This window comes from Danaus plexippus, chromosome 19 (assembly GCF_018135715.1).
Source record: "Danaus plexippus chromosome 19, MEX_DaPlex, whole genome shotgun sequence".
Lineage (NCBI taxonomy): Eukaryota > Metazoa > Arthropoda > Insecta > Lepidoptera > Nymphalidae > Danaus > Danaus plexippus.
The window spans coordinates 8,142,734-8,166,934 of record NC_083549.1 but is presented as its reverse complement, the minus strand read 5'-3'; the positions used below and the strand labels follow the sequence as shown (position 1 = coordinate 8,166,934).

Here is a 24,201-nt window from a genome sequence, read left to right as displayed (position 1 = left end):
AAAATTATTTCTCCTTTCTATAACATCGGATGTATGAATTTTAAAATTGATTTAAAAAATCCAACGGACTGAATCCGATTACCAGAAAAATATTCGTTTGGGATTTATTGAAAAAAATAAATTCTTTATATTTAATTTATAATATCTCGCTGTGAATGCTCGTACAATACGTATTCTCGTATAATAAATACCGGTTCCTATCTGCCTTTGACATTCAGGGATCTCATGTCTATTGTACCCTGAACCACGACTTGCTATATACTGCCATGTATGAAACGCTCAGTGAATAATAAAAAAATGGTTTTAAATAAAACCAATACGTAACTAACACAACTATATATAATTTTTTTTTATTAATTCTTGACAAAGCTACTCCTTAAGAATGCAATGAAACAATTCTTTAAATATTCATTAGTCTCTTGAAACCAAAAGCTTCGTATCGTCTTCATTAAAAGGGACAATTAATTCTGTATAAGGGCAATATAGATTGATAGCTTCTAAAATCGTCCCTTGTAGGGTGACGAACGCTTCAATGCTTTTTGTTGTGTATAGTCGATATTTATACTTGTTTATTGATTATATATATATGACATATTTTTGAACAGTTTTGGATACAAACAGGGCATACATCAGCTTACATCTAGCTATGACTTTAAGGGTCCATTAAAGTTCGGTTTGTTGAGAAACTTTAAGTATTTTCTACTCTCTGAAGAGTGTTTTTAAAAGCAATATATTAAACTTTAAATTAAAACTGTTAAAATCCGATCTCACTAACCAGTGAGATTATAGACGCGAGGCAAGTTGTAGAGTTTCTAGCAAAAAACGGAGTACAAACAAAAAAAGTTCAGCAGGGATTTTAGTGAAGGTTTTACGGGATTAAAGAAAAACCATTAACTGTTTGATAATATTCTCAGCTAGACAGCTCAACCTACGAGAGGGAAGGGATTGTATTAGCTATCTATACAGTAAATCGACAAGCCATTTGCAACTATTAAGTGTAACTGAGAATGATGCTATATTTTGTGCTGTGAAAGTTAATAAGGATATATTTTTTGTTATATTACAAACTAACAAAACCTTACCCATGTACCATTTATATTTTTTAAATCACTCTCTGCTCATTTTCAGCCAAATATTCTAATACATGTAACATATAACATTTGTTTCCTAACCTTTTACATTTAAGTAACCAGATCGTTACAGTTACAATCCTATGTATATATCCCATAGAAACATAGTTTTGCTTTGCTTCGTTATTGATAATGACCTATTAACAAAAACAATTACTATCATAAAGTGTCAAAAATAGTATTTAATGACTCTTGAGATATCACAAACTTAAAGACGCATTTTACAAACATTAACACATATTCATGTAAAGTATTTAAATTGATTTTGAAATATATATATTTTTAAATTCAACTGGATGTTTGACCCCACGTGTTGGGAGGTCGAAATGGAGTCGTAGGTGGTGAACGCTCTACCTCAGTATCAGCCTATTCACCATTTTCTTGAAGAAACTCAAATTATAACTCGAAGGAACCACACACGAGGGCCAACTGTTCCAATCTCTTGCTCTGCGTATTGAGAAAGAGAAGAAGAGAAGCTATCTTACCTGTTTTTTTTCGCCAGGTTTAATCAATAGTATTTAATCCAATGCAGTTAAATAGAGTCATGAATATACACATGTCAAACTTATGTCAATTAAAATGCAAATGAGAATATACGGAATGAGCTGTCCGTCCTGATGTGACGACTAAATATAATGCTCAACATACGAACTCGAGTCAGGACGCAACAGCTTGCTTGGTGCAGCAACTTAAACGCTATGTTCCGAAGGTTGTGGGTTTAAACCCTGCTCGGGTATGATTCTATTGATATCAAACTCCTGTAATATTTTGATAGAAGATCACATCACATCACATCACAGGAATAATAATAGTGCGTGGAGTCCCTCTGAAGTGAAGTGAAACTTCGTTATGTTGGAATCAAAACAGGGAGGGGTAGACATTGATTGTTACGGTTTTTTTTGTATTTCTTTAGGGCAGACTTTATTTACAAGTCACAATTAAATGCCCGCATGCTTTTGAGCGCCACGCATTCTCTGTCGCTTTACCTATCTCTTTAATCCCCCTCCCCCCAAAGGGTTACACGTTTAACAAAACCTTGTTAAAGGTCGCAGAAGAAGTTTCACTTCACAAATCCCATAATAAAAATCCAGGATACAAATCACTGCAATTCATTCAGCTAGAATAAGTATAAGTAGGCAACTCGCCAAGGCAACACTGCACCAAACATAACGTCACTTCCTTCATGGCGCCGTCTGACTTAACATTGGGTACATATCTCGTAACACTCTGCAGGTAAAACTGCTATGTATATTAAACTTTATTAATATAATCATTAATATTATACATAATTGCTAAAACTAGCCTTTCCGTTACTCGTTAAAATATCCTTATATACACTTTATAACAATAATTGTCCTACATTCTTTCGTCTAATATAGTATGTTTTTGTGATTAAAAAAAATAATTATGTTATTTTTAAACAAAAGTTTTGTACGATTTAAACCTTGGATGAAAATTCAATAACAAAATATGCAATGAAGATTATATCGACGCGAACAGGATTCGAACAGACCATCTGTTTTTCTCTATATTTGATTTAAATGTTAATTTAAATATAGATTAATATAGATTTAATGTTAAGAATAAGCTTAAAGGAACTACCGCTTACTGTCCTTGTATGAACACGCATTTATGAAAACAATTTAATTAATAACAAAACAGACACAAAGACAAACAAGAATGTCCAAGATGATTCACATTCTGTTAACGAAAATTACTTTAATGACATCTGATGAGATCTGAGACTTTCGTGAGTATTCATTTAAATAAAACTAATATTTTCGGATTACTACACGCCATTTTATTATTTTTAAATACTACATACTCCCGTTTCGGTAACCTCGCAGCACCCGTGGTCACGATAGTAAATTTTATAATATTATTTTTATTTAAATGTTATTTATCTTTATCTTTTACTTAAATAAAAATAAAAGCTTCACTCCAGTGTAATTCAGTACATTAATCACACAATTTAAAACATAAAATACATTAGCGTATGTATTTCACGGAGCGCAGTAACCGTGTAGCATTCAACGAGGCGGATCTTGAAGTAGTCCAATCAGAAAATTGGACGAGTTGCAGCACAGCCTGCGACTTGAGGATTCATTGGGAATAGAGGATATATGTATGTTAGTTTATTATACTTGTTAGCTTCATCTGTGATACTTTAATGGCGTTGAAATGATTTAAAATACATTAAACGTAAGATATTTTGTTCGTTTCAATCTGAATGGACTGTTTTCAATACGTTTATAGCTAATTCAATATAGATATATGCATATAAATATTTATTTATCTTCACGTAGTAGGTACAGAACGGTTACACAGATTATACATACATATATTAATATGTTAAACATTTATTGGTTAAATTCCTTAGTACTTCGAATCCAAACCGTAATTGTTACCAGTGTAGTAACCTTAGACTCAGCTGATTCATACAACCATCCCTTAACTGAACCCTTCGAAGGTTTATCGATCAGCTGACCTTGAGGTCAACGACCGCGGATGTGGGACGAAGGGTACGTGTTAGTGTGCGTGTGCATGTGTGTATGTGCGTGTTGTTGTGAAATATTACTAAACAGAGTTCAGATCGTATGTAGTATCTTCATGAAGAGCTGAAATATTTTATGAATAAATAGATTATTATTATACTTATTATAATAATGATACAGCAATGAAAGATATGAGGCCTCTTATTCACTATATACATCAAATACACTTGGAGCGTGACACGAACATGAGGCGAAAGGAGTTCTGACAATATACAACTGACAGAACCACAGATTGTATATAACTACATAAAATATCCTTATAACAAAACGTATCAAACATTAATACATTGAAAAACAAACAGTCATTGAAATAAATAATATATTGCACGTTTAAATTGTAATTATTTACGGTCAACTATAATAAAGTTGAAACGATAGTCTGAGTGTACCCACAACTAACTAATTCCGACACAATATTTGGCGTACGCCACAGTTTGGTACTGAAAGCCTCCGCACAAAGTTCTGACTAATACCTACTGTTGAAGAAACTTGTTTGATTTGTTTAATACTCGGCTCGGATCTGAAAACTTTGAAGTATAGTTTTAATGACATAAAAAAGTGATTTAATAAACGGACTGTTTATTACGATACAACTGTACTTTCTTTAAATTAAATAGTATTGTAGTATAGAGCAAGGGAAATCTTATTGGACATAATTGACTTTGAATTAACTTCTGTGCTACAGTGATTGAGGATAGGCTCACCACCGATACATGTGATGTAAAATATTTTGTATATAAGTGAGACGATTTTAACGTGTTTGTAACAGATTAGAGCTTGTGAGCGCCATCTATTGGATACTCATGGAAACCAGTTGTATCTAAAGTTTTAAATGTTATTAAAATATTATTTTTATTATATTCATAGATTCAGCTAAGGATTTTAAAATCGAGAATTTTTTGATATAGTACCATTATTTAAGAGAACTAAATACATAATTTATATACTTCTATATATTATTTTTCGGATTCAATTATTTTATATATATGTATATATATTTCAAGTTAGATTTAAACAATGTACCTAAAGATTTCACTAAGTCTCAGCTGAAAAATGTGGCAAAACCATTCAGATGTTTGTTTACACTTTCATAATAATATCCTTACATATGTTATTAAAAATAGTAAAAGTTTCATATTATAGAGTTACACTGAAAATGAAAAGCAAATATTATTTTTCCGATGCGTTGTCTGTTTTACATACAATTATTTATGTTTGGAAATTTAAATTATTTTTTTTTATTTAGCTCAACGATTAGCGGCTCAGATGCGTTTGAAATAATCGGAAATCTAGTTTAGACAAGACATCCGAATTTAAATTGTGAGTTTATATAATAAAAAACCATTATTTATTCAGGACTCCTTATTTTGTGAAAGTCAAATTTACTAATTAGATAAATAAATTCGTTTTGTTTTCATACAAATTAAAATTCATAAAATCAAACACAATAATACTAAGAATAGGCTCGTCGTAAATTTGTACGCGGTAGAAGTGGGAGCGAGAGTTGTAGCAGCTAAATCCTCCACAACCTACTTGAAGACTTGGGCCTGTCCAGAACTATCATCAATTCGTTCTTAAAACGAACTTCGAAGACAGCGATAGTTGGTTCTTTTTAAATTTGGTTAGAGAGAGAGAAGCTTGGACGGCAGAGGTGAGAGTTTAACTCGCGTTAGATAGGGGCCCCTTAAACCTACACCTGAGTCGCAAGTCCCAGGCACTGTTGAAGCTTCTCTCCCAGCAACGCGATGGAGCCGGCACCCGCACCGTGAATCCATGGAATGCTGAGAAGTTTTCTTCATCCTTAATAATATATAAATTTTAAATGAAAGGTAGTTTAAAGATTAGAAGTTACAAAAATAATAAATTAAGGGGAGATAGACAAAAGATATAAAATTCTGTTACTTAGGTGTGGACAAACATCACGTGATAATTGACCAAAACTTCGTTGAAGAATCGGTTATGTATTTGTATAACATATGCTAATAATTTTTACTACACATATATTAATATTCTATGAGTTAACGAGTAAAGGAACGCATACAGTGGCCTCCGCATTCAACACTATAACTCATTCCGGGCGGTGTTGGAGTTGTATCGCTTTTGGAGCAGATCACGCACGTTCCAGGAAGCTCACATCTATCAGTGACCTCTGTAATCCACAAGTGATGTGCTGACTCAATGTTCCAGATGAACACCAGCCCTAAACGCCATTATCAAAAAGCTAGTCTAAAGACTAAACGGTCCCTACATTTGACACTACTCTGTCACACACGTTCCTAAATCCTATGCCACAGTCTATAAAATAACATCAAAAATAAGATTCGTGATAAACTATGGCGACTCTTTAAATAAATCAATCTATTTTATAATTTTCATTAAACAAGCGCGACTGATGATTCTTCTTTGAAATGAGAATATAAAACCTCACTGCAGTTACCGCATCAAAATATCTTTGCGCAAGTATATCCTGTGATAATGAGATCTAAGATTTTCGCGAGTATTCATTTAAATGAAACTAGTGTTATTCGGATTTACTACGCGGATTTTATTATTTAAAAACTACATAATCCCGACGTTTCGGTTACTTTGCAGCAACCGTGATCACGGGCAGACGAGGTGTGAATGTCTGTCAGTTGGTCCTTGTTATTTATCATCTACCGCCATCGATTTCTTACGCCAGAAAATTAAGAAATCGATGGCGGTAGATGATAAATCCGAATAACACTAGTTTCATTTAAATCTCCTGTGATATTAATATAAAAAACTATAAAATATATAAAAATATTTCAAAATAATACGCAACACCATTGGAATATGAAGCCTAATTCGCCTAAATGTAATCTCTAACATTTAATACGATAATATTATTGAAAGAGACATATATATTATAGGCCAGTATTTATATTATACGTGTAGTTTAAAAACCAATACAGAATAGCAAATAAAACGTAGGTACATACTGGCCGACCGCCAGCCGCAGTGTCCTGGATAAAGCAATTACTATCGAATAAATAACAAACTAACTTTTTTGGTCTGAACATAAATATTCAATAACACTGTCGGATTATATCACATTAAGTTCCTCACTAAATACGTATCAAGGCGCAATATACATTAAAAATGAACAGTGCGTGGAGTCCCTCCGCGTGGGAGAAGTGGAACATCGTAAGGTTGGAATGAAAGCAGGAAGGCGTAGAAGTTGATTTTTAAGCAACTTTTAGATGTCTCTTTAAGGCAAACTTTATTAACACTACTTACAAGTCACAATTGGTTGCCCGCATGTGACGCATTCTCTCTCGCTCTGTCTCCTTTTATCAGCCTCCCCCCTCACCCGGATCATAGAACGTTTAACGCGACCTTGTTAGAAGTCGCACAAGAAGTTTCACTTCAAAAATACAGCTAGGAAGCCATTTTGCTTAAATATTTAGTAATTTCTAGAACTCGATGTAAGCTTTCACGAAAAAATATTAGCTGAGAATCTTCCAACAATAGTAAGTAAACCCCTTTACATCCGAGCCAGAGGTTTAACTGATGACAGTCTCGTAAACAGATCCACGTTTCAACATCTGGTAAGCTATTAATCTTATGGGATACTGTTAAGACCGAGTATTACATGATGTTTAATTAGTGACCCGCTTCTGAGTACAATACGTAGGATGCAACAATACAACCTGTTACATATAAACATGTTTTTTTTACTATAAACAAAAGAAATAAATAGTATAAAAGGACATAAAATTAAAATATATGAGTATGGATGTATTGCTATCTATGCAGTGTGAGAATAATAAGAATATCATACAAAGTTATACAAGTGAAATAATCAATAATTTATTTACAAAAAATAAGATCAGTTCCGTTTAGTTTTTTAATTTATCATGTTCATCTCCCACCAGTAGGGAAAGTGTCGTGGACAGCACACTTCGCCAATCACTTAGTATTTATTAGATCTCATCTCAACCATTCTTAGCTATAATCTAGTTGTTTTTACTAGAGATCATTTAAATTTTTCTTCTTACATTAGTTATCTCAAAATCTAGTATGAGAAAGTTTCTTTAAATTAAATAATTTCCGTCAACGACTTCTCAAGATGGCCGCCATCCAAACTGTCGAGCAATGTAGATAAAAAGCATCGTGAATTTGGGACACAAACAAAATACAAAAGGATTCAGTCACTAATAGAATTTTAACTGTCTTATAAAGGAAATTTCTGTCGGCTGTACAGATTTTATGAATGTTTGTACTTAACTTCATTTAATGTTACCACTTTTCAATATAAATCTGTTTTCATCCAAGCAAAGGTTCACTGTTAAATCAAATAAGAATTTTTATTAAAATCTATGAAATAAATGTATGTTTAGTATTTAGTGAGCACTAGTTGGATGTATGTCAAAAAAAAATATTTGTTTTAAAACTATCTCTATAAAAATTTACATCGTGTATAGTTCATTCTGTATCTTAAATCAAGAGAAATTCTAAATTCAATGTAAAATGTAATTCTATTTTTTTTATAGAAAGTTTTTTGGCAAAGTTGAACATTTATGAATATTTTACCGTAACATTTGTTTAATTAATTTTTTTTTCTATATTTAGTAATTCTAATTTTCGTATTCTAGTGTATTTTATCGCGTAATCTCTTCACTTTTATAGCAGAAATATTGTAAATATAACTTTTATTTAGTAACTATATTCCGGCAAGCAAATTTAATATAAATAATAATAAATAGTTTTAATTAAAAACGTCCATTAATCATGTATTGTAAACAAAATGTCGTTTGTTTAAATCACAGTGTTGCCATACTTTATTTGGACACCTGCCCTCTTTACGAGGAGGTCAGCGACCTGCCGTAGTGCGGCAGAGTCATGGAATTTAGCACAATATTTCGCAATAAAGTAACTTTTTTATATCACATACTTAGTTTTTTTTATAATTACAATATTTTTCTTATATAATATAATCCGGTTGTTAATGTCGATTCCACAAATACATTACATAAAATATTCTCAGTATGAAATATATAATAGAAGCGTGAAGATCCTTACTCAAAGCAAAAATTAATTTACTTAATTTTAATTTATACAGACAAACAATGCGGAAGAATGAAAAGATTTGAAATAAGCGGTTATTATAATAGACACAATAGATTCATGTCGACTAAAAGGTGAATGGAACACTTATACTGCTTTTATAGTCAAATACAAAACTAACAGGATTTATTACTTTATAAAAATACGTTTTGAGGTCGCTTAAATTATATTTAACTATTATTATAGAAGTTTTACTCTCAAATACTTAAAATATTTGAAAATTTTATTTGTTAATAAGTCAAATTTTAACAAAGAAATTTCGTAACATATAACACAATTAGTAGGAAATGTTTTTATAACACAAATAACGTTTTCAAATCCGTATTTGAATACGTTATTTGATGTTCAGATTGCAGTATGATTGCCAGGAGATGCAGCTGAAACTCACTGATCAGATATTACATCCGCTGATATTACTCACTTTCTAAGCTAAATCTACATGTATTATTGCCAGAGACGTATAATAACTTTTTTGTAAACATAAGCGACCGCCATTTTATTTTGACAGGCGTAATGTTCGTGTACCAAAAATAATATATATATTTTTATTTTAACTTTGCTAACTAAATAGATGTTATCGACGTGACCTTATCACATCTTTCTTATTTTTATCTTTATATTGTGTTGCTTTTACTTCTTTTTTGCTTCGATGTCAGAATACATTAGCGATACGAACGTGTCAACACGGCTTTATAAATGGTTTTCAAATAGAATGTGTACAAAGCAAAATGTTCTATATATAATTGTAATAAGTTATATATTGAACCGGACGCTAGAAATACCTGACTGAACAATTAATAATAATATCCAACTCGTAGCAAATTTTTTTACGATATTTTAAATCAAAACGAACTCATGAAGTTTTAGAAAAACAGCATATTAATTATAAAAGTTTATAATGAAATCACGAGACCACAAAACATCCTACTTATTTTGTTTACGCTCGCTAGTTTTCTCCGACCGTAATCACGGGCACACGAGGCCTGACCTAACGTAATCACAGGCCGGCTCGGGCATATCTCGAGCTCTATTATGGCACCGCTCTGATTGCGAATTCAGGCTCCTTAACGACATATACGAACGTAAAGTTACGTTAGTAACTTTGTCGTTTGATTTTTAACGAAAGCTGATATTGTTTGGAGCGGAATGGAAAGTTTGTTTCGTTCAAAGAAAAATAACAACTCCAAAACCCAGTTAGTGAGTTGCGTTACGGAAAGTTGATAGGGGAAAATTATATTCTAACGGATTATCCGCATGAATTTCCTCTGAAGATTATTATTGTGAAAAAAGGAATGAAAACTCTAAGTTAAAACTCAGAATATATATTAAAACAGTTTTGTTTTGATTTTATTTTTGTATTGTACTAAACATATACCTACTTGCTGAGTTGACGTCAGTATTGTTGACTGGATTACGGTTTCATTCGCACTGGAATTGTGGAATATTTTGCTAATGTCAACGTTTTTATTTGTCGGAAGAATTGTAGAGAAATTACGAAGGAGTTTGTCGAATGGAATAAATGTGTTTATTTAAGTATATATTAAATACATATTCCCTAATAACATATCGCGTTACTAGCTGATTAAGCCTAGCACGTGGTAAACTGAAAATTTGGTTGCATCGCCCTGAAATTTTTACTCCATCTATCGCATGTTTGAATAATTTTGGACGCTGAGTTCGATTTTTGTTCCATTTAATTATTGTGAAAAAAAAACACAATAAAATCGTCTAAAACGATAATTTCATTAAATTTACACTTTAATGTCTACGAATTAATGAACATCCAAATACGTCACTTTTCTTATATTTATAAAATTGACAATAGACAAGTTATACCTAAATACTTAGAAAGAATTAAAAATAAAAACTTAACGACCGACGTGATTCAGATTATACAGTCATATAAGACATCTAAATTATGGCAGTAATATTTTTAGATAAGTTTTTGAAAAACTATAACATCTTCCAGAAAAGGTCGGTACGGCCGTACGGGTTTTTTTGCTCGTCTTGGCCCTGTCGTGCTCCCAGACGATATGAAACTCGCTACCATTACGATAATGGCAATCGATTTAAATGCCATTGTAAAATTATTAGTGATTTAGCTGTAACTTCCGTCAAAAAACCGGTAAAAAATAAAATTAAAATCGTCTTTGGTCCGTGATTTAAGTATTTTAAACACATTCAGGTTTTTGAATTAAATTGTAGATATTGTTTTAAAAAGTACAACATTACCATAAACATTAATCTCTTTTATTATTTCCAGCCCGGGTGTTGGCCATTTGCTTTTGCGTTAACCTACTTTATATCTTAAATAAAATATATCACACATGAAAATTTCATTTAATTAATTTAACTCGTTCTACTTTACTCTATATTCTTCGGTTCTTAAAGTTTTATTATGTTTATACAAAATATTTTAGTTTTTTTTTATTATTATTTACTAACCAATTAGTAAGTAAACATTTCTAACTTAACAACCTAACAAATATTATTAATTAATAATTAAAAAATATATAAATAAATTAAGTATTATGTAACTAATGGAATAACTACTGAAGGTAATTGAAGAAATAAATTACAAACAAAAATCTTTAATAATGAACAAATTATCATGTACCAGTATTTAATATTATTGAAACTAATATGTTTAACATAAATGATATATGGATGATAAAAATTTCGTCAATAAATAAGAAATCTTGGTAAATAAAAAAATCGACTGATGTTTTCGAGTATCGATAGTTTTTTAGCTGTCAATGTCAAAACGTCAATTGAAATTAATGAACGCAGCTCGTTTTGGAAAGCTTGGACCGGGGCAATATAATAAAATATATCTATATTTTTAAAAACCAGAACGTCTCAATATTTAATACTAGAATAATAGTGAAAATTTTAGGTAGATTTATGATCTTTTTATTTGTATTTTGTAAAAATAAATCAATAATTTTCTTCATAGTAGAAATTAACATAAATAGCAACTGTTGTAAATACTTTAAAAGCGTATGTAATTTTTTTAACTGTGTATGCAAACTGCTCCAAAACTTTAGATACTAATAACTCTTATAAATATAAACAATGACGGATCCGTAAGTTATAGTGTCTCCATCAGAGTTTGTTTAAACAACAAAATTAAATACAACGTAGAAATATAAGAGAAAGCCGACCAAAAACAAATATAAATGAATAATATTATTTTATTACAATCATTACTTTACCATCGGTACACAATTGTTTAGCTGTATAAAATTGTATGAAAATTTAAATTTATCTAAATTATATTTTAAGCAGTAAAAGCTCATTTTACGATGTACTCGGTTGTAAAATGTAAATTTTTACAACATCGAACGATTATAAATTTCTCTCGTTACTCTCCCAGCATGAAAATCGTTACTTTTACCTGACTTACATATAATTATGAAACATCACGTTATTATCTTTTATTTCTAATCACATTGCTATTAAGGCATTTTATACTTAGTATTTAATAAATTAATATTAATTTGGACTATGAAACTTTTTCATATATTTCTACTGTCAATAAAAATTATCTATATTACCAATTATTCTTTTTTAAATTTAAAAATCCTTATAACTTCCTATAACTGTAATAACGTGTTCTGTTCTTAATAATGGTTAAATTGGTAACATTTTTTTGACATTAACCATCTCGGTCAATCAATTAGTTTTTAGTTTTCAAAAAATAACATTAATTTTTCATATCTTTGACTTATTTGACGCGCTGCGACACGGCCCTGACCGCTCGTTCTTGGCTTTTACTCACAAAAGAAACCTAATAAAACCGATTCATATCTATGACAATGGCTAATATAACCTTTATTACAAGGCAATAAGATGCATTATTTTGTAAGAAATACAAGTTGCAGTATAATATACCTCATACTGAATAGTTACGAAATGTTTAAATTTATATTTACATAGAAAAGAAATGAAGTTAGTGTTATGTAATTAGAATATCAATTAGCGAATTTCAAACTGCTCCAAAAATAATGAAAAAAATTATTAAAATATTAGTTCATACTGTCCTTCATTGCAAACATTAAAGGATAAAGCATTACTGTTCATTCAACTTTAAAACGTACATTTAAATGTTAATTTCTTGATGATTCCCCCTTTAACCTGGCGATTAACGAATTCGACTTTTATTAAATTACATTGTCAACTGCTATTAGGTCGTTTGACAGCGTTAGATATACCCTTTCACCAAATTGTCTTACTGAAACGATGACCTATGAGATGACAACCCTTATAGATTCTGTATGCATAAAAAATAATATAATTTTCTATAACTAGGTAGTAAAGCTAGTTAACTAGACACTAGAAATTAAAATTGAAATATTATAACATATTCTCTTACGAAACGATTCTATACCTTAATTATTTTTTTTAAGTTTTAATTAATGTGCGATTTTTTAACTTAAGAAAGAGATTCATGAATAAGAAGCATGGACTTTTAAGTAGGTTAACTACTTATATTAATACAAAACCGGATTATTTTTTAATTCTGGCAATGTAATTTAGGTGCGTGTAAATTTTTATGAACAGCAACATAATTGACAGCTAGACAGATAGGTTTCCGTCATGCATTATTTTCTTGAAAATTAAAATCTTTTAATCGTGGCTCATTACAAAACTTGTTTGTTTGTTGGTGTTTTGACGATGCAAGAAGTGTAGTTGACTTCTTGCTTGCCACGTGTATGGTGGAACTGCGTGAGAAGTATGAAATATGTCGTCGCATTGTGGTTCCATATACAACAGAACAAAACGAAAGTGACTAGTTGACCGTGTTATTTAGTGATTATTTGGTTAGATTATCGCATTTAGTTTTTAAAATGGCGCAGACTGTGCGACGCGCCATCGAAGGGAGGTATCCCTCGTGTTATATACCTAGTAGAATAAAGGAAAGAAGAGCCAAGGCGAGAGCCCTGAGGTAAGGGAGATGCTAATTATTTATCATTATGTCGTATCGATCGGAATGATAAAGACTCATTCAATGTCACAATGTTTAACTTTGAACACATCATTGTGAATAAATTCAATACTAACACATTTTACTCATGATTAGTTAACTATTTTGTTTACATCATGTCCTTACATATATAAGTCTAAACCTCTTCTCTTTCATTTTTCTTATATGACTGTTGGATCTAAGGCACATCATTTCGTTTCTTTTATTATATTTATCAAACTATTATGTAATCAGTTTTAGAACGCATACCAACTTAAAAAACATAATGTATAAGAGTGTTGTTCTTTCCTATATACAACAATATTATCTTGAATTAAAGCAACATGGACACTGCTAGAAAAACAAATTATATAATATAAAAATTGTTTGCTTTCCACAGGGATGTGATCTTAGATTATTATCATAATTTAAATAATCTCTTTATATAAAATAAGCTGTCAATGAAGAAAGTCTTTATTAATTTTCAAGCTCTGGTCTGTGGTCTTATGAGAGAGTAAAATGTTAAATTTTGTGTTTCATAAAGTAACTATTCCATGAATAGTTTCTGTCTAACTACATCACACTGTTTCATGCTTATATTAGTTTCAACTCGGTCATATACAAGTGTATTAATTTTGCTTCTCGGCTTTTCGCTTTATTTCAGTTTCACACCCTCACCATATTTTGTGTGCTCGGCCTTTATTTTAGTTTAATTGTATGATGAGTGTTGAAAATATATTACTATAGGCAACACTCATTTTAATGCAACATTTCAGGAACATTTAAAATTGATTATTTTTTTATGAAGCAATACTTAAACTACTTGGGATCGTCTTCTAACCATTGAAGTTACGGTTACTCATTCATATATCTTTATATGACTACAGTGTTCGGTTGATGCATGTAAATACTCAAAACCACATGTATTTATTTTGATAACTTGTAGTAAGAGTTATTCTAAGTGTCATTTACTTAGTTAATTATGTTTTTGATTATATCGGACTGAATACCCGATGTTTCATGTTTTGTTTCTTCATTGAAGATGCATCACGAAAACAAATATTCAATAGTATAAAATTATTTTAAAATGTATTTAAGGTGTGTTAACAATTTCTTAATCAGTTATTTTTTGCTTATTAAACATTGGACAGTTTTTTCCTTGTAATGTATTTGATTCACAATCTCCGCTTACTAATTTGATTGTATGTGTGTTCAACCTGCTATCTATGCTTATTTAAGTTTTGCTTTTGATAATAAATTCATGGGACAATGAATGCATGGTCTTATAATTTGGAAATTTCATATTTTTAATATCGTAATTGGAGATAATCAGTATAATCAATTTAGTGGGTCCTAAAATGTTGCTTATCTCTATAGATTTATATAAAAATTAAATCCTTAGCTCTAATCTGTGGTGTGGTAGTCTATAAGAGACTAACCAATCCACATTTTAAACAGCATTCACCTCTTTTAATGGGCTTAAAACTTTAAACAAAATGTTTTAGTCATAAAGTAAAAAAATATCTTATTCATAAGTCATCATATATTATAAATCTTAAATCTAATGGGAACTACACATTTTTTGTATAAACTATGTCAGTAAAGCCAGAACAGGGATCAAGAGAAACAGTCCCCTATAGTCGACTTTCACTCACACTTTTTGAAGAGGTTTTTTTTTACTAAAATAGCTATTTTAAACACTACTACTAATGCTATGACAATATTTTTGTTATACATTAAAATATTATTATTTAATATATGTGAAAATAGTATTTCATCAGCTTATTATATATATTATGTTTACTTCACTATGATAATCTACTAACGGCTGGAAGAGGTCAACATCTCTTTATTAAGCTATTGTTTTCCCATTAGGTTGTTTACACTATACACTAATTATAGAATATATAATAATTTTCTACACTGGCAACAATATTTAATAAAGGTTTTTATACAATATCCAAAATATGTGTGTCTGTGTATATGTATATATGTATGTCTGTATGTAGACTGGAACAACAACGTAAGCCAGACAAGCCGGAGGACTTCGTGTGTTACTCGGACAGTGATTCTGAAGAGGAGACTCCCGCCCAGCAGCACAGGATTCTGTCCACGTCATACAACTTCGTGGACTATGTTCGGTCACGGGAGATACAGGCGCCCGAGGTAGGTCTGAGGATATATCCGAGGATATTTCGTAAACATTTACTTATAGCATGACGAATAGTTTTAACAGTGTTCTATTTACTTGGTGTTTCTCCATAGACGAGATTTAAAAAAAAGGGTCAAAATAATTAAAATGCAAAAGTGTTCCCGTGTTTATTAGAGTTGAAATGTTTTCATAAATTTTAGGGCACTACCGCGACCTGGTCCGGTTTGAACGTTTCGGACGGAAGACGGATTCTTTAGAATAAAATACTTTATTGTATCTGAGAAAAATTTCATTGTCTTTGATTTTAAAATAATTTTCTGGAGCGCAGACCGGGGAATAATTCAAAAGAAATTCGTCTTGATGTCCGAGCTCAGTAGAAATGGAACACAGAATATATATTTGTTAAGTTTTAGAACGGCGCGGATACAGATTTATAATTTGTAGGATAATTCGTGAAAATTACATTTAAAGCAAATCATATATATCGTATGTGCAATCCCTTGAGTTTACACAAACCTGATCGCGTAAGGACGAGAGGACATGGTCTTTGTCTTGTTTAATTTGAATCTCGTTTTCCAGTCATTCATTCATAACCAGTTCACTGCAGGTCATTGACCCCTCCGTAATATAGAAATAGATCTCAATCATCAGCGATCGATTCTGCGTAAAATGTCCCATGTATAATGCCACTCAAACTTGCTAATACACTGAGATCCTGCATCCTGATCACGCGTCACGTCATTACAGTAGCTTTCAAATCAGGACGATTTTGAAATTATATGTATATTATAATCAAAATTACATATTAAAACTTATAACCTATACCTACACTACATGATTGCCCCGATGTTAGGATAGCAATGCCATTCCATAGCTTGTGTGGTATCAGGAATCTTCTGGTTCACACGGCTTGGTGTTGGTTCCGCGGAGTCGGCGGCGTCACTCGTTATATGATGTTTTATCCGTACAACTATGTTACCCCGGCGATGCTCATTTGTTTTTTAATATGTAGCGCGTACGCAACACATTTATAAACAAGAAAGCGATTAATCTACACGATATTTAAATGACCTTTCCCCAATAAATACGTCACAGTAAAATGCATTAGTTTTTATGATACATAAGTTATCTCGAATTTGATAAACAGTGACGTGTAATATGCGTTTTACATTGTACATTTTTATTTCTTTTATCATTAATGTCTATTTGTGAATTGAGTTTACCCCAAAACATATCTTATCGTAATAATTCCTTTCAGTTGTTTCTATACACGGTAGTTCAATTGTTACGGAACTGGCACGCTGTATCCCGGAGGTCGCAGATTCGAATCCTGATATAGATGTATTATTGATTTTACATACTTTATTATTCATTTTAAACTAATGCAAAATTCCTTTGTCTTATCAACAACAGTCTTGTCTTTACAGTAATTAAAAAAAACATTGCCCGTCTCGTGATTATTGTCAGAAGTAGATAGAATGTTGAATTTATTAAAATTCAAATCATATTTATACATTATTTTATGTAAATAAATAAATGAGTGTCTACGGATACACCTCTACTAATACGTGCTCATTAACATATTTACGCTCGCCGGAAGTGATAACATAAAATATATATTAATGAGATTGTGTAACAAAAGAAAAGTTTAGGTATTAATTAAATTTTATATACATTAAATTGATAATGTTTATGAATACAATATAATACTGGGAACACTTTTGCCGCATGAGTGTGATACTGATGCCGTAACGTGAGAGAAAGGGAAAATAGACTCGCCGAGTCTTACCGTAACCGGCGTTACGCGTTACGCGTTACGTTACGGAGCGGATTGCCTTCCCATAAGACTTATCACTTATAAATATATAATTTTTAAATCAACAAAGTTTCAAAAGTGTTATAACTTCATCATTACTAAAGAGTCCCTTCAACTCTTACTGCAAGTATAGTGTTTGTTCCGTCAGCCTCGCACTGTTGAACCGTCGTACGCCACCCGCCACATGCTCACACACGACATGTTCCGCGAGACGCCCGTCAACCTCGGCAACATGAACAAGGTGTTCTGTTCACAGTGGCTCTCCGACAGGCAGGTCGTGTTCGGCACCAAGTGTAACAAGGTACGTACACACACATACATACAGGGAGAAACAACATTTGATTCACACTTGGGCTTTCTTTATAATAGCTGATGGTGTATGACGTCCGCTCGCGGTCCCTGGACGCGATCCCCACTCTGAGGCCGAGGGCTCCCTGGCCGGGGGCGGAGCACCAGACAGGCATACACGCGCTCCAGATCAACCCCTCCCGGTATGAAGACGACGCCAATCATGAGCGACGTGTTTAATTTGAATCATCTCCATGATATATTCTCTCGTGTCCAGTACTCTGCTAGCGACGGGAGCCCGGAACTCGTGCGAGCTGGCCATCTACAGCCTGCCGACCCTCGACCCCGTGTGTGTAGGGGAAGCTCACAAAGACTGGGTATGGAACTATCACTGACATAATGTACACATGATTTTTTTTATCTATAGCCACAACCTGTCCTAAATGATTACTAAATGTTCAGCCAATTTTATTAAGGAAAACTCCTTTTAGGTCTTTTGTAACTATGTCATACGAAAGCTACATCACAGGTTAAGGCGGGATTTGCTTGACAATTGAAAGTCAGATTTTTATTGGACTACTCTCACTATGTGGTATTGTCCAGATCCTGGACATGTGTTGGCTGGACGACGAGTTCCTGGTGACGGGTTCCCGGGACTCGCGCCTGGCTCTGTGGCGCGCACCGCCCAGCCCGCTCGCCCGCCCAGGGCCCGCCGCCCATCAACACTACGTAGCGCCGGTCGCCGTCAGAGAGTGCCGCGCTGGTTGGTAACAGACATGCTCAGTAACCGTTGGGTGCACTGAGAACGGAAATGAAGATTAGCTATTGTTACAAAACCTATATTTTTCGGATTCTCTGAACATGCGCACATCTCGCCTGTCCGTCATCACTATCGCTGTTGTTAGATATAATTATAAAAGCAAAGTAAGTCAGAAAATATTAGTTTGATTTCAACGAGTTCTCGCGAAAATCTTAGATCTCATTAAGGACGCAGACGTTAGTCAGAGCTGCGGATGTATATGAAGCAAGATGACAAGCATATATTTGGTGTTGAACGGCCCTCGTGATGTGTTCCACCGTTCCAACAGGTCAGAAGGTCCGCGCGTTGACCTTCAACGCCAAGTGGCGTGAGATCGCCGCCCTCACCCTGAACGGCTACATCCACGTGTTCAGCGCGCACTCCTTCCGGCAGACGCTCTCACGGAAACTGCCCTCGTGCCAGGACCTGGTGTGTCTCGCTACACAGGTACGGGGCAACTCGCCGACCCATACATGCAAACCATTTCCTGCGCGATCTTAACATGCTGGTATTCAAGGAAAGCGGCATCTACGCGATCGGCTGCAAGTCCTACACCCTGCTGCTAGACTGCCGCACGCTGCAGTCCGTCAAGAAGATAACCTCGAGGTACAACGGCTGCGGCATCCGCTCCGCGAGCTTCAGGGGCGATATGCTCACTATAGGAACAGGCCTCGGTGAGTAGCCGGCCTTGAGAGATGTGCATTAGAAGGAAGATCGTTAACGTGAACCTTTCCAGGTCTTCTGATGTTCTACGACCTGCGAGCCGGGAAATATCTGGAAAGCAACATTCACTCGTCGAAAATCGTCACCCTCAAAGCGTCCAGGGGCTACGTGGTAAATATAACATTCGTATTATGTGGCTAACTAAAGCAACGTTTGCCCGATATTGGAACTTAAAATGACCACGAGCAGGAACCGAATCTGCGACCTCCGGCAGGTCTGCTTACTGTGTAGTCGTTTCACCAGTCAACCTGTCATGCCCTCGATCATTCCGCTCCCTCATTCTTTATCATTCGACCTCACATTCCAGTTCCCGGACGAGGAAGCGGATGGTTTCAACCAAGGCAAGTACGTGCCAGCGATATACACTCACTGCTACGACGACTCGGGCACGCGCATCTTCACGGCGGGCGGGCCGCTGCCGGCGCCGCTCGTCGGGAACTACGCCGGCCTCTGGCAGTAGGAACAATACGTCACCTTCAGGAGACGGGAGATTGAAGAAATAAAGGCGCACACACACACACACGCTATCCCGTACACACAGGAAGGGATCTCATTTATCACATTAATCTGTTTCGTGTGGAAAAAAACAATGCAATGTTTATTTTTACAGAAAATCCCTGATGTTTTTCATTTGGTCATATATAATTTGTAGTGATGGTCACACACACCCCCACACCCACACACATCCACACACCCCCACACACACACACACCCACACACACATTGTATATCTACGTTAAGTACGTCATGTCGCGAGTGATTACGTATGAAGTGCCGAATTACCTCACTATAATTCGAAGCGTAGTTTCTAGAGTTAACGTTAAAGGTGCGTCTGCACTGAAGTTTGGAAAATCTAAAGCCGGTGTAGACGCAGCCTTATTAGGTTTATGTAGGATAATATTTTTCTAGGATTTTCGTTTTATATATATTTCTTTATTTTTTTGGGTCTCAATGTAAGTAGTGTTCGCCTTCGAAACTTGTATATCTGTAAGTTTATGTAAATATAAAAAAAATATATACTGTAACCGTTTTGTTTCGTGTAGAAGTAATTAAAAAAAAAAAACGCTCTGTACATTGCCTTATTTAAGAAACGAGTTTAGAATTGACGTTGAAAGTATTGTGTTTGTACGAGAAGGAGTTTCTTACCAACTGAAAAATATAAAATAAAGATTTTAATAAGCCGAGTTAGTTTATTTTATTTTATTTATAAGTGAATCATACAAAACTAGAGCTTCTATCAAATAGTTTAATGTTCGAAATAGTATTAAATTATAATAACATAGCAAATTATGAAGCTGTGAGCCAGCCCATCGGCACTGAGCTGGCATCGGGGCCAGAGTCAATGTAGCGATCCCATGACGACCTGGAAACATTAGTCTTATATGGAAGCTGGAAACGCTGGAGCTGAGTAACCAAATATATCATTGATTACATAATAAGTAGATAAAAAAATATTAATGACTCGAGATCTCACATCTTAATTAATTGAAATGTTTCCAAGAAAAATCTTGTACGTCAATAACTGCTGTATGTTTATGTAATTCTGTTACATTAAATAATTAATGGACAAAGATTAAAACATTGACGGGACGATATTTCAGTATATTTTACAGCTGTTTGCAGATGCCGTTCCCGATGATAATGATCCCAGAAGAATTATTTGTTTAAATGAAACTAATATATTTCGGATACACTACGCGTCTACACCTCGTCTGCCCGTCATCACGGTTGCTGAAAGTAACCGAAACGTCGGGATTATGTAGTTTTAAAATAATAAAATCTGCGTAGTGTATCCGAAAATATATTAATTTCATTTAAATGAATAAAACTCGCGAAAGTCTTAGATCTCATTAGAATTATTTGTCCAAAAATATAAAATTTGTGTGATTTGGACTTGTGTCATGGTAATGCTCATCTATATTACAATGCTTTTATTTAAAATACTTTTAAGTGTCCAGTCTCTTGACAAATGAATCCCATACGAAAGACATTCCATTAATTTTTATACCACACAGTTCTAAATACTGAACTTCTTAAAACATAATCCGTGAATACGAACCTAACAGCTATGAACCAATCAACATTCCCGTTGAAATCCACTTGCGGTTGCACATCCTCACCGAACATAGCCACCTTCCACTTCATTATATTGTCCGCGACATCTGATTTACACACATTAATATTCTGTCTACTGTTCTGTTCCAACTTGTCTCGCAGATCTTTCTCTTCTTTTTGATACATTATAGCTTTATATTCCCACAATTTCCTGAGTTTATCTGAAAGAGTTTCAGACAAAAAAATATTTTATTGAACTGAAATCATTTAAAAACATATTTAGTTGAGGAATTCATGAATACTCACCGATATTGTCCAGGAACTGTGTTGTTTCGGCTTCCGAGACAGTTTTTCCCATTCCCTTGGCAGTGTTGAGTCTCGCCTGTCTCAGTTTAATGAGAGCTTCCAACTTCATAATACTTCTCCTAGCATCCAGTTTCTTCCTCAGTGTTTCTCGTAACACTGCGTCAGCCTGCAATTTATCTTCTTCAGCCTGGAATTAGTTTGATATAAATACTAAAGCAGCTATTAAATACAGATCATCTATGATAATGTTCGTATGACAGTTTTTATTTCAAGAGTTGGTATTTTATCTTGCCATCGTAATATATATCTTCTCACAAGAGGCAAGTTATATTATACACATATTGACAGAATAAAATAACTATACTGACTTGTTTTGCTCTCTGGATGTCATCTTGAATCTTCTGTAAGTTCTCATCGATCTTTCTAGATTTCTCTGCTAATTCTCTCTTTATTTCTTCCTTCTCCTTTTTTCTTTCTTCTTTGAGTCTCTTTAAGCGAAGCCGTTTTGCTAATCTCTTGGCTATGAGTTTCTTTCCTAGATCAAGCTGAGAGCTGTATAATGCACTAATGTGGTCTTTAATTCCATTCTTTTTATTCATTATGCTATCAAATGCCGACTGCCATTCATTGTCGGTCAGTTCTGTTACACTTTCTGACAACTTCTTCTCTTCTTCCTGAATGTCGTTGTACAAAGAAACTAATGATATCAATTTTTCTTTTATTGGATATATTTTAGAAGCTGAGAATTTTTTTCTTGCTGGAGCTTGTGGAATGAATGATTCAAAATTCTTGATAAACTCCTCATCAGATATTTCTTTGGTGAAGGCCACGGGGTGAACTGGTGGAGGGTATCGGAAGTCATGGAATGCAACATTGCCCCCTTGGTAATTTGTGTAAAAGCGATTATAAGACATGATTTGTATAAGGGTTAAAACTAATATAAAAGGAAGAGTTAATATAGTTATGTTGTGGAGAGTTGGCACTCCGCGTCCTTTAATACTTGCTCAGCGGCTGCGTAATCTTCGCTTTCTTTTAGATCTTGTTCTGTTTCGAGAGTGCTTTTTAGATCCGCAAATGCTTTCGCCAGTCTGTAAGGAACACCAAAATACATGGTTTATAAAATTCATTAGAGTTATTTAAAATAACATAACCTTAACAACACATGTCAATTTACCGACAATTTATACATGAAATACAATTCTTTACAACAAAATCACTACTTCAAAAGAGTTTTGGCTGTGGAAATTTTGAATAGAAACACTTATTACCTTCTCTGGCAGTCAGGGACCATCATAAGCGACTCCTGTAAAACCTCCTCTTGTTTTCTTATGGTATGCTCGTCTTGTCCTTCAGCTTTTAACTTCTCTATTCTATTCTTTTGTTGCTCGGCCTCCTTCTCGTAAACTACTTTTTCTTTAGCAATCCTCTTTACGACACCCGTTTTAATCTTTATTTGACGAATTCGAGGATCTGCCATGGTCGTAATCAAAAAACTACTTTCTTTATGCCGTTTGACACAACTGCAAGCGGCTTTTGTTTTCGCGATGAATCATTTGTCAAATTGTTTCTGACATAAGGTATAACTTTATTTTACTGTATTAGGAATGAATTTATACGCTATAGACTTTGTATTTGCAATAAATGTATTTTAACATGTTCATTAATTAATATGTTTTAATCGAGCATTTTGTCATTTTCATTCTTATACAAATCTAGTTTTTTTTAAGAGACTGCCGATTTATAAAAATATTTTCTAAATATATAATGAACAAAAGTTGCTGACGGTAGTTTTGAATCCACAGAATGAATATAAACTAGATGACATTTAATAAATTCCAACACCTACTTACAAATTAGCTGTTTGAATTGATTTTATATATTTTTTATTATAAATGTTATGTTTATATGAATTGCGATTATCATATATAATTTAGAGTAACCAAAAATAAAAAAATGTCTTATAAAAACCACTTATGAACGATGTCAGTGCAAATAATCAAAAAGTTACTCAATGTGTAATTACAATAATGAAGCCTTAAAAGAAAGGAAATTCAAAATTGGTTACAAAATTACGTTCTCAATTTTTTTTTTATATAGGGTTTTCCATTAAGGGCGCTTGATCTTTGAAATGCAAAAAAAAATACATGTAGGAAAGATATTTGCGAAATTTTTTTTTTACTTGGAAGGTCTATCGACCCCATTATGTATGGAATATGACATCATTCAAATGACCGCCACGGCTTCGGTTGGTGGCGCGCACACGAAAGGTCCAATTTTCGATGACTCTGGCGCACAAATCGGGCTGTATTTGATCGATGGCGTG

The 24,201-nt window shown here is 33.5% G+C and overlaps 3 protein-coding genes across 3 annotated transcripts; 1 reads left to right on the top strand and 2 right to left on the bottom strand.

Annotated features, from left to right (window-relative positions):
* Window positions 1-13,325: 13,325 nt before the first annotated feature.
* On the top strand, window positions 13,326-20,701 carry LOC116768033 (DDB1- and CUL4-associated factor 12 homolog). The gene is made up of 10 exons (XM_061523466.1): window positions 13,326-13,721; window positions 15,749-15,905; window positions 17,856-18,008; window positions 18,077-18,198; window positions 18,273-18,372; window positions 18,599-18,758; window positions 19,084-19,241; window positions 19,312-19,468; window positions 19,531-19,628; window positions 19,825-20,701. The coding sequence occupies exons 1-10, from the start codon at window positions 13,624-13,626 to the stop codon at window positions 19,975-19,977; spliced, it is 1,356 nt and encodes a 451-aa protein (XP_061379450.1). The 5' UTR covers window positions 13,326-13,623; the 3' UTR covers window positions 19,978-20,701.
* Window positions 20,702-20,749: 48 nt separating this feature from the next.
* LOC116768031 (programmed cell death protein 7-like) lies at window positions 20,750-22,792 on the bottom strand. Its single transcript, XM_032658645.2, has 4 exons — window positions 22,247-22,792; window positions 21,879-22,065; window positions 21,577-21,793; window positions 20,750-20,880 (listed from the first exon to the last, which is right to left on the bottom strand). Exons 1-4 carry the CDS (start codon window positions 22,790-22,792, stop codon window positions 20,805-20,807), a joined length of 1,026 nt encoding a protein of 341 aa, XP_032514536.2. The 3' UTR covers window positions 20,750-20,804.
* On the bottom strand, window positions 22,284-23,436 carry LOC116768032 (tubulin-specific chaperone A). Its single transcript, XM_032658646.2, has 2 exons — window positions 23,147-23,436; window positions 22,284-22,966 (listed from the first exon to the last, which is right to left on the bottom strand). The coding sequence occupies exons 1-2, from the start codon at window positions 23,353-23,355 to the stop codon at window positions 22,840-22,842; spliced, it is 336 nt and encodes a 111-aa protein (XP_032514537.1). The 5' UTR covers window positions 23,356-23,436; the 3' UTR covers window positions 22,284-22,839.
* Window positions 23,437-24,201: the final 765 nt, after the last annotated feature.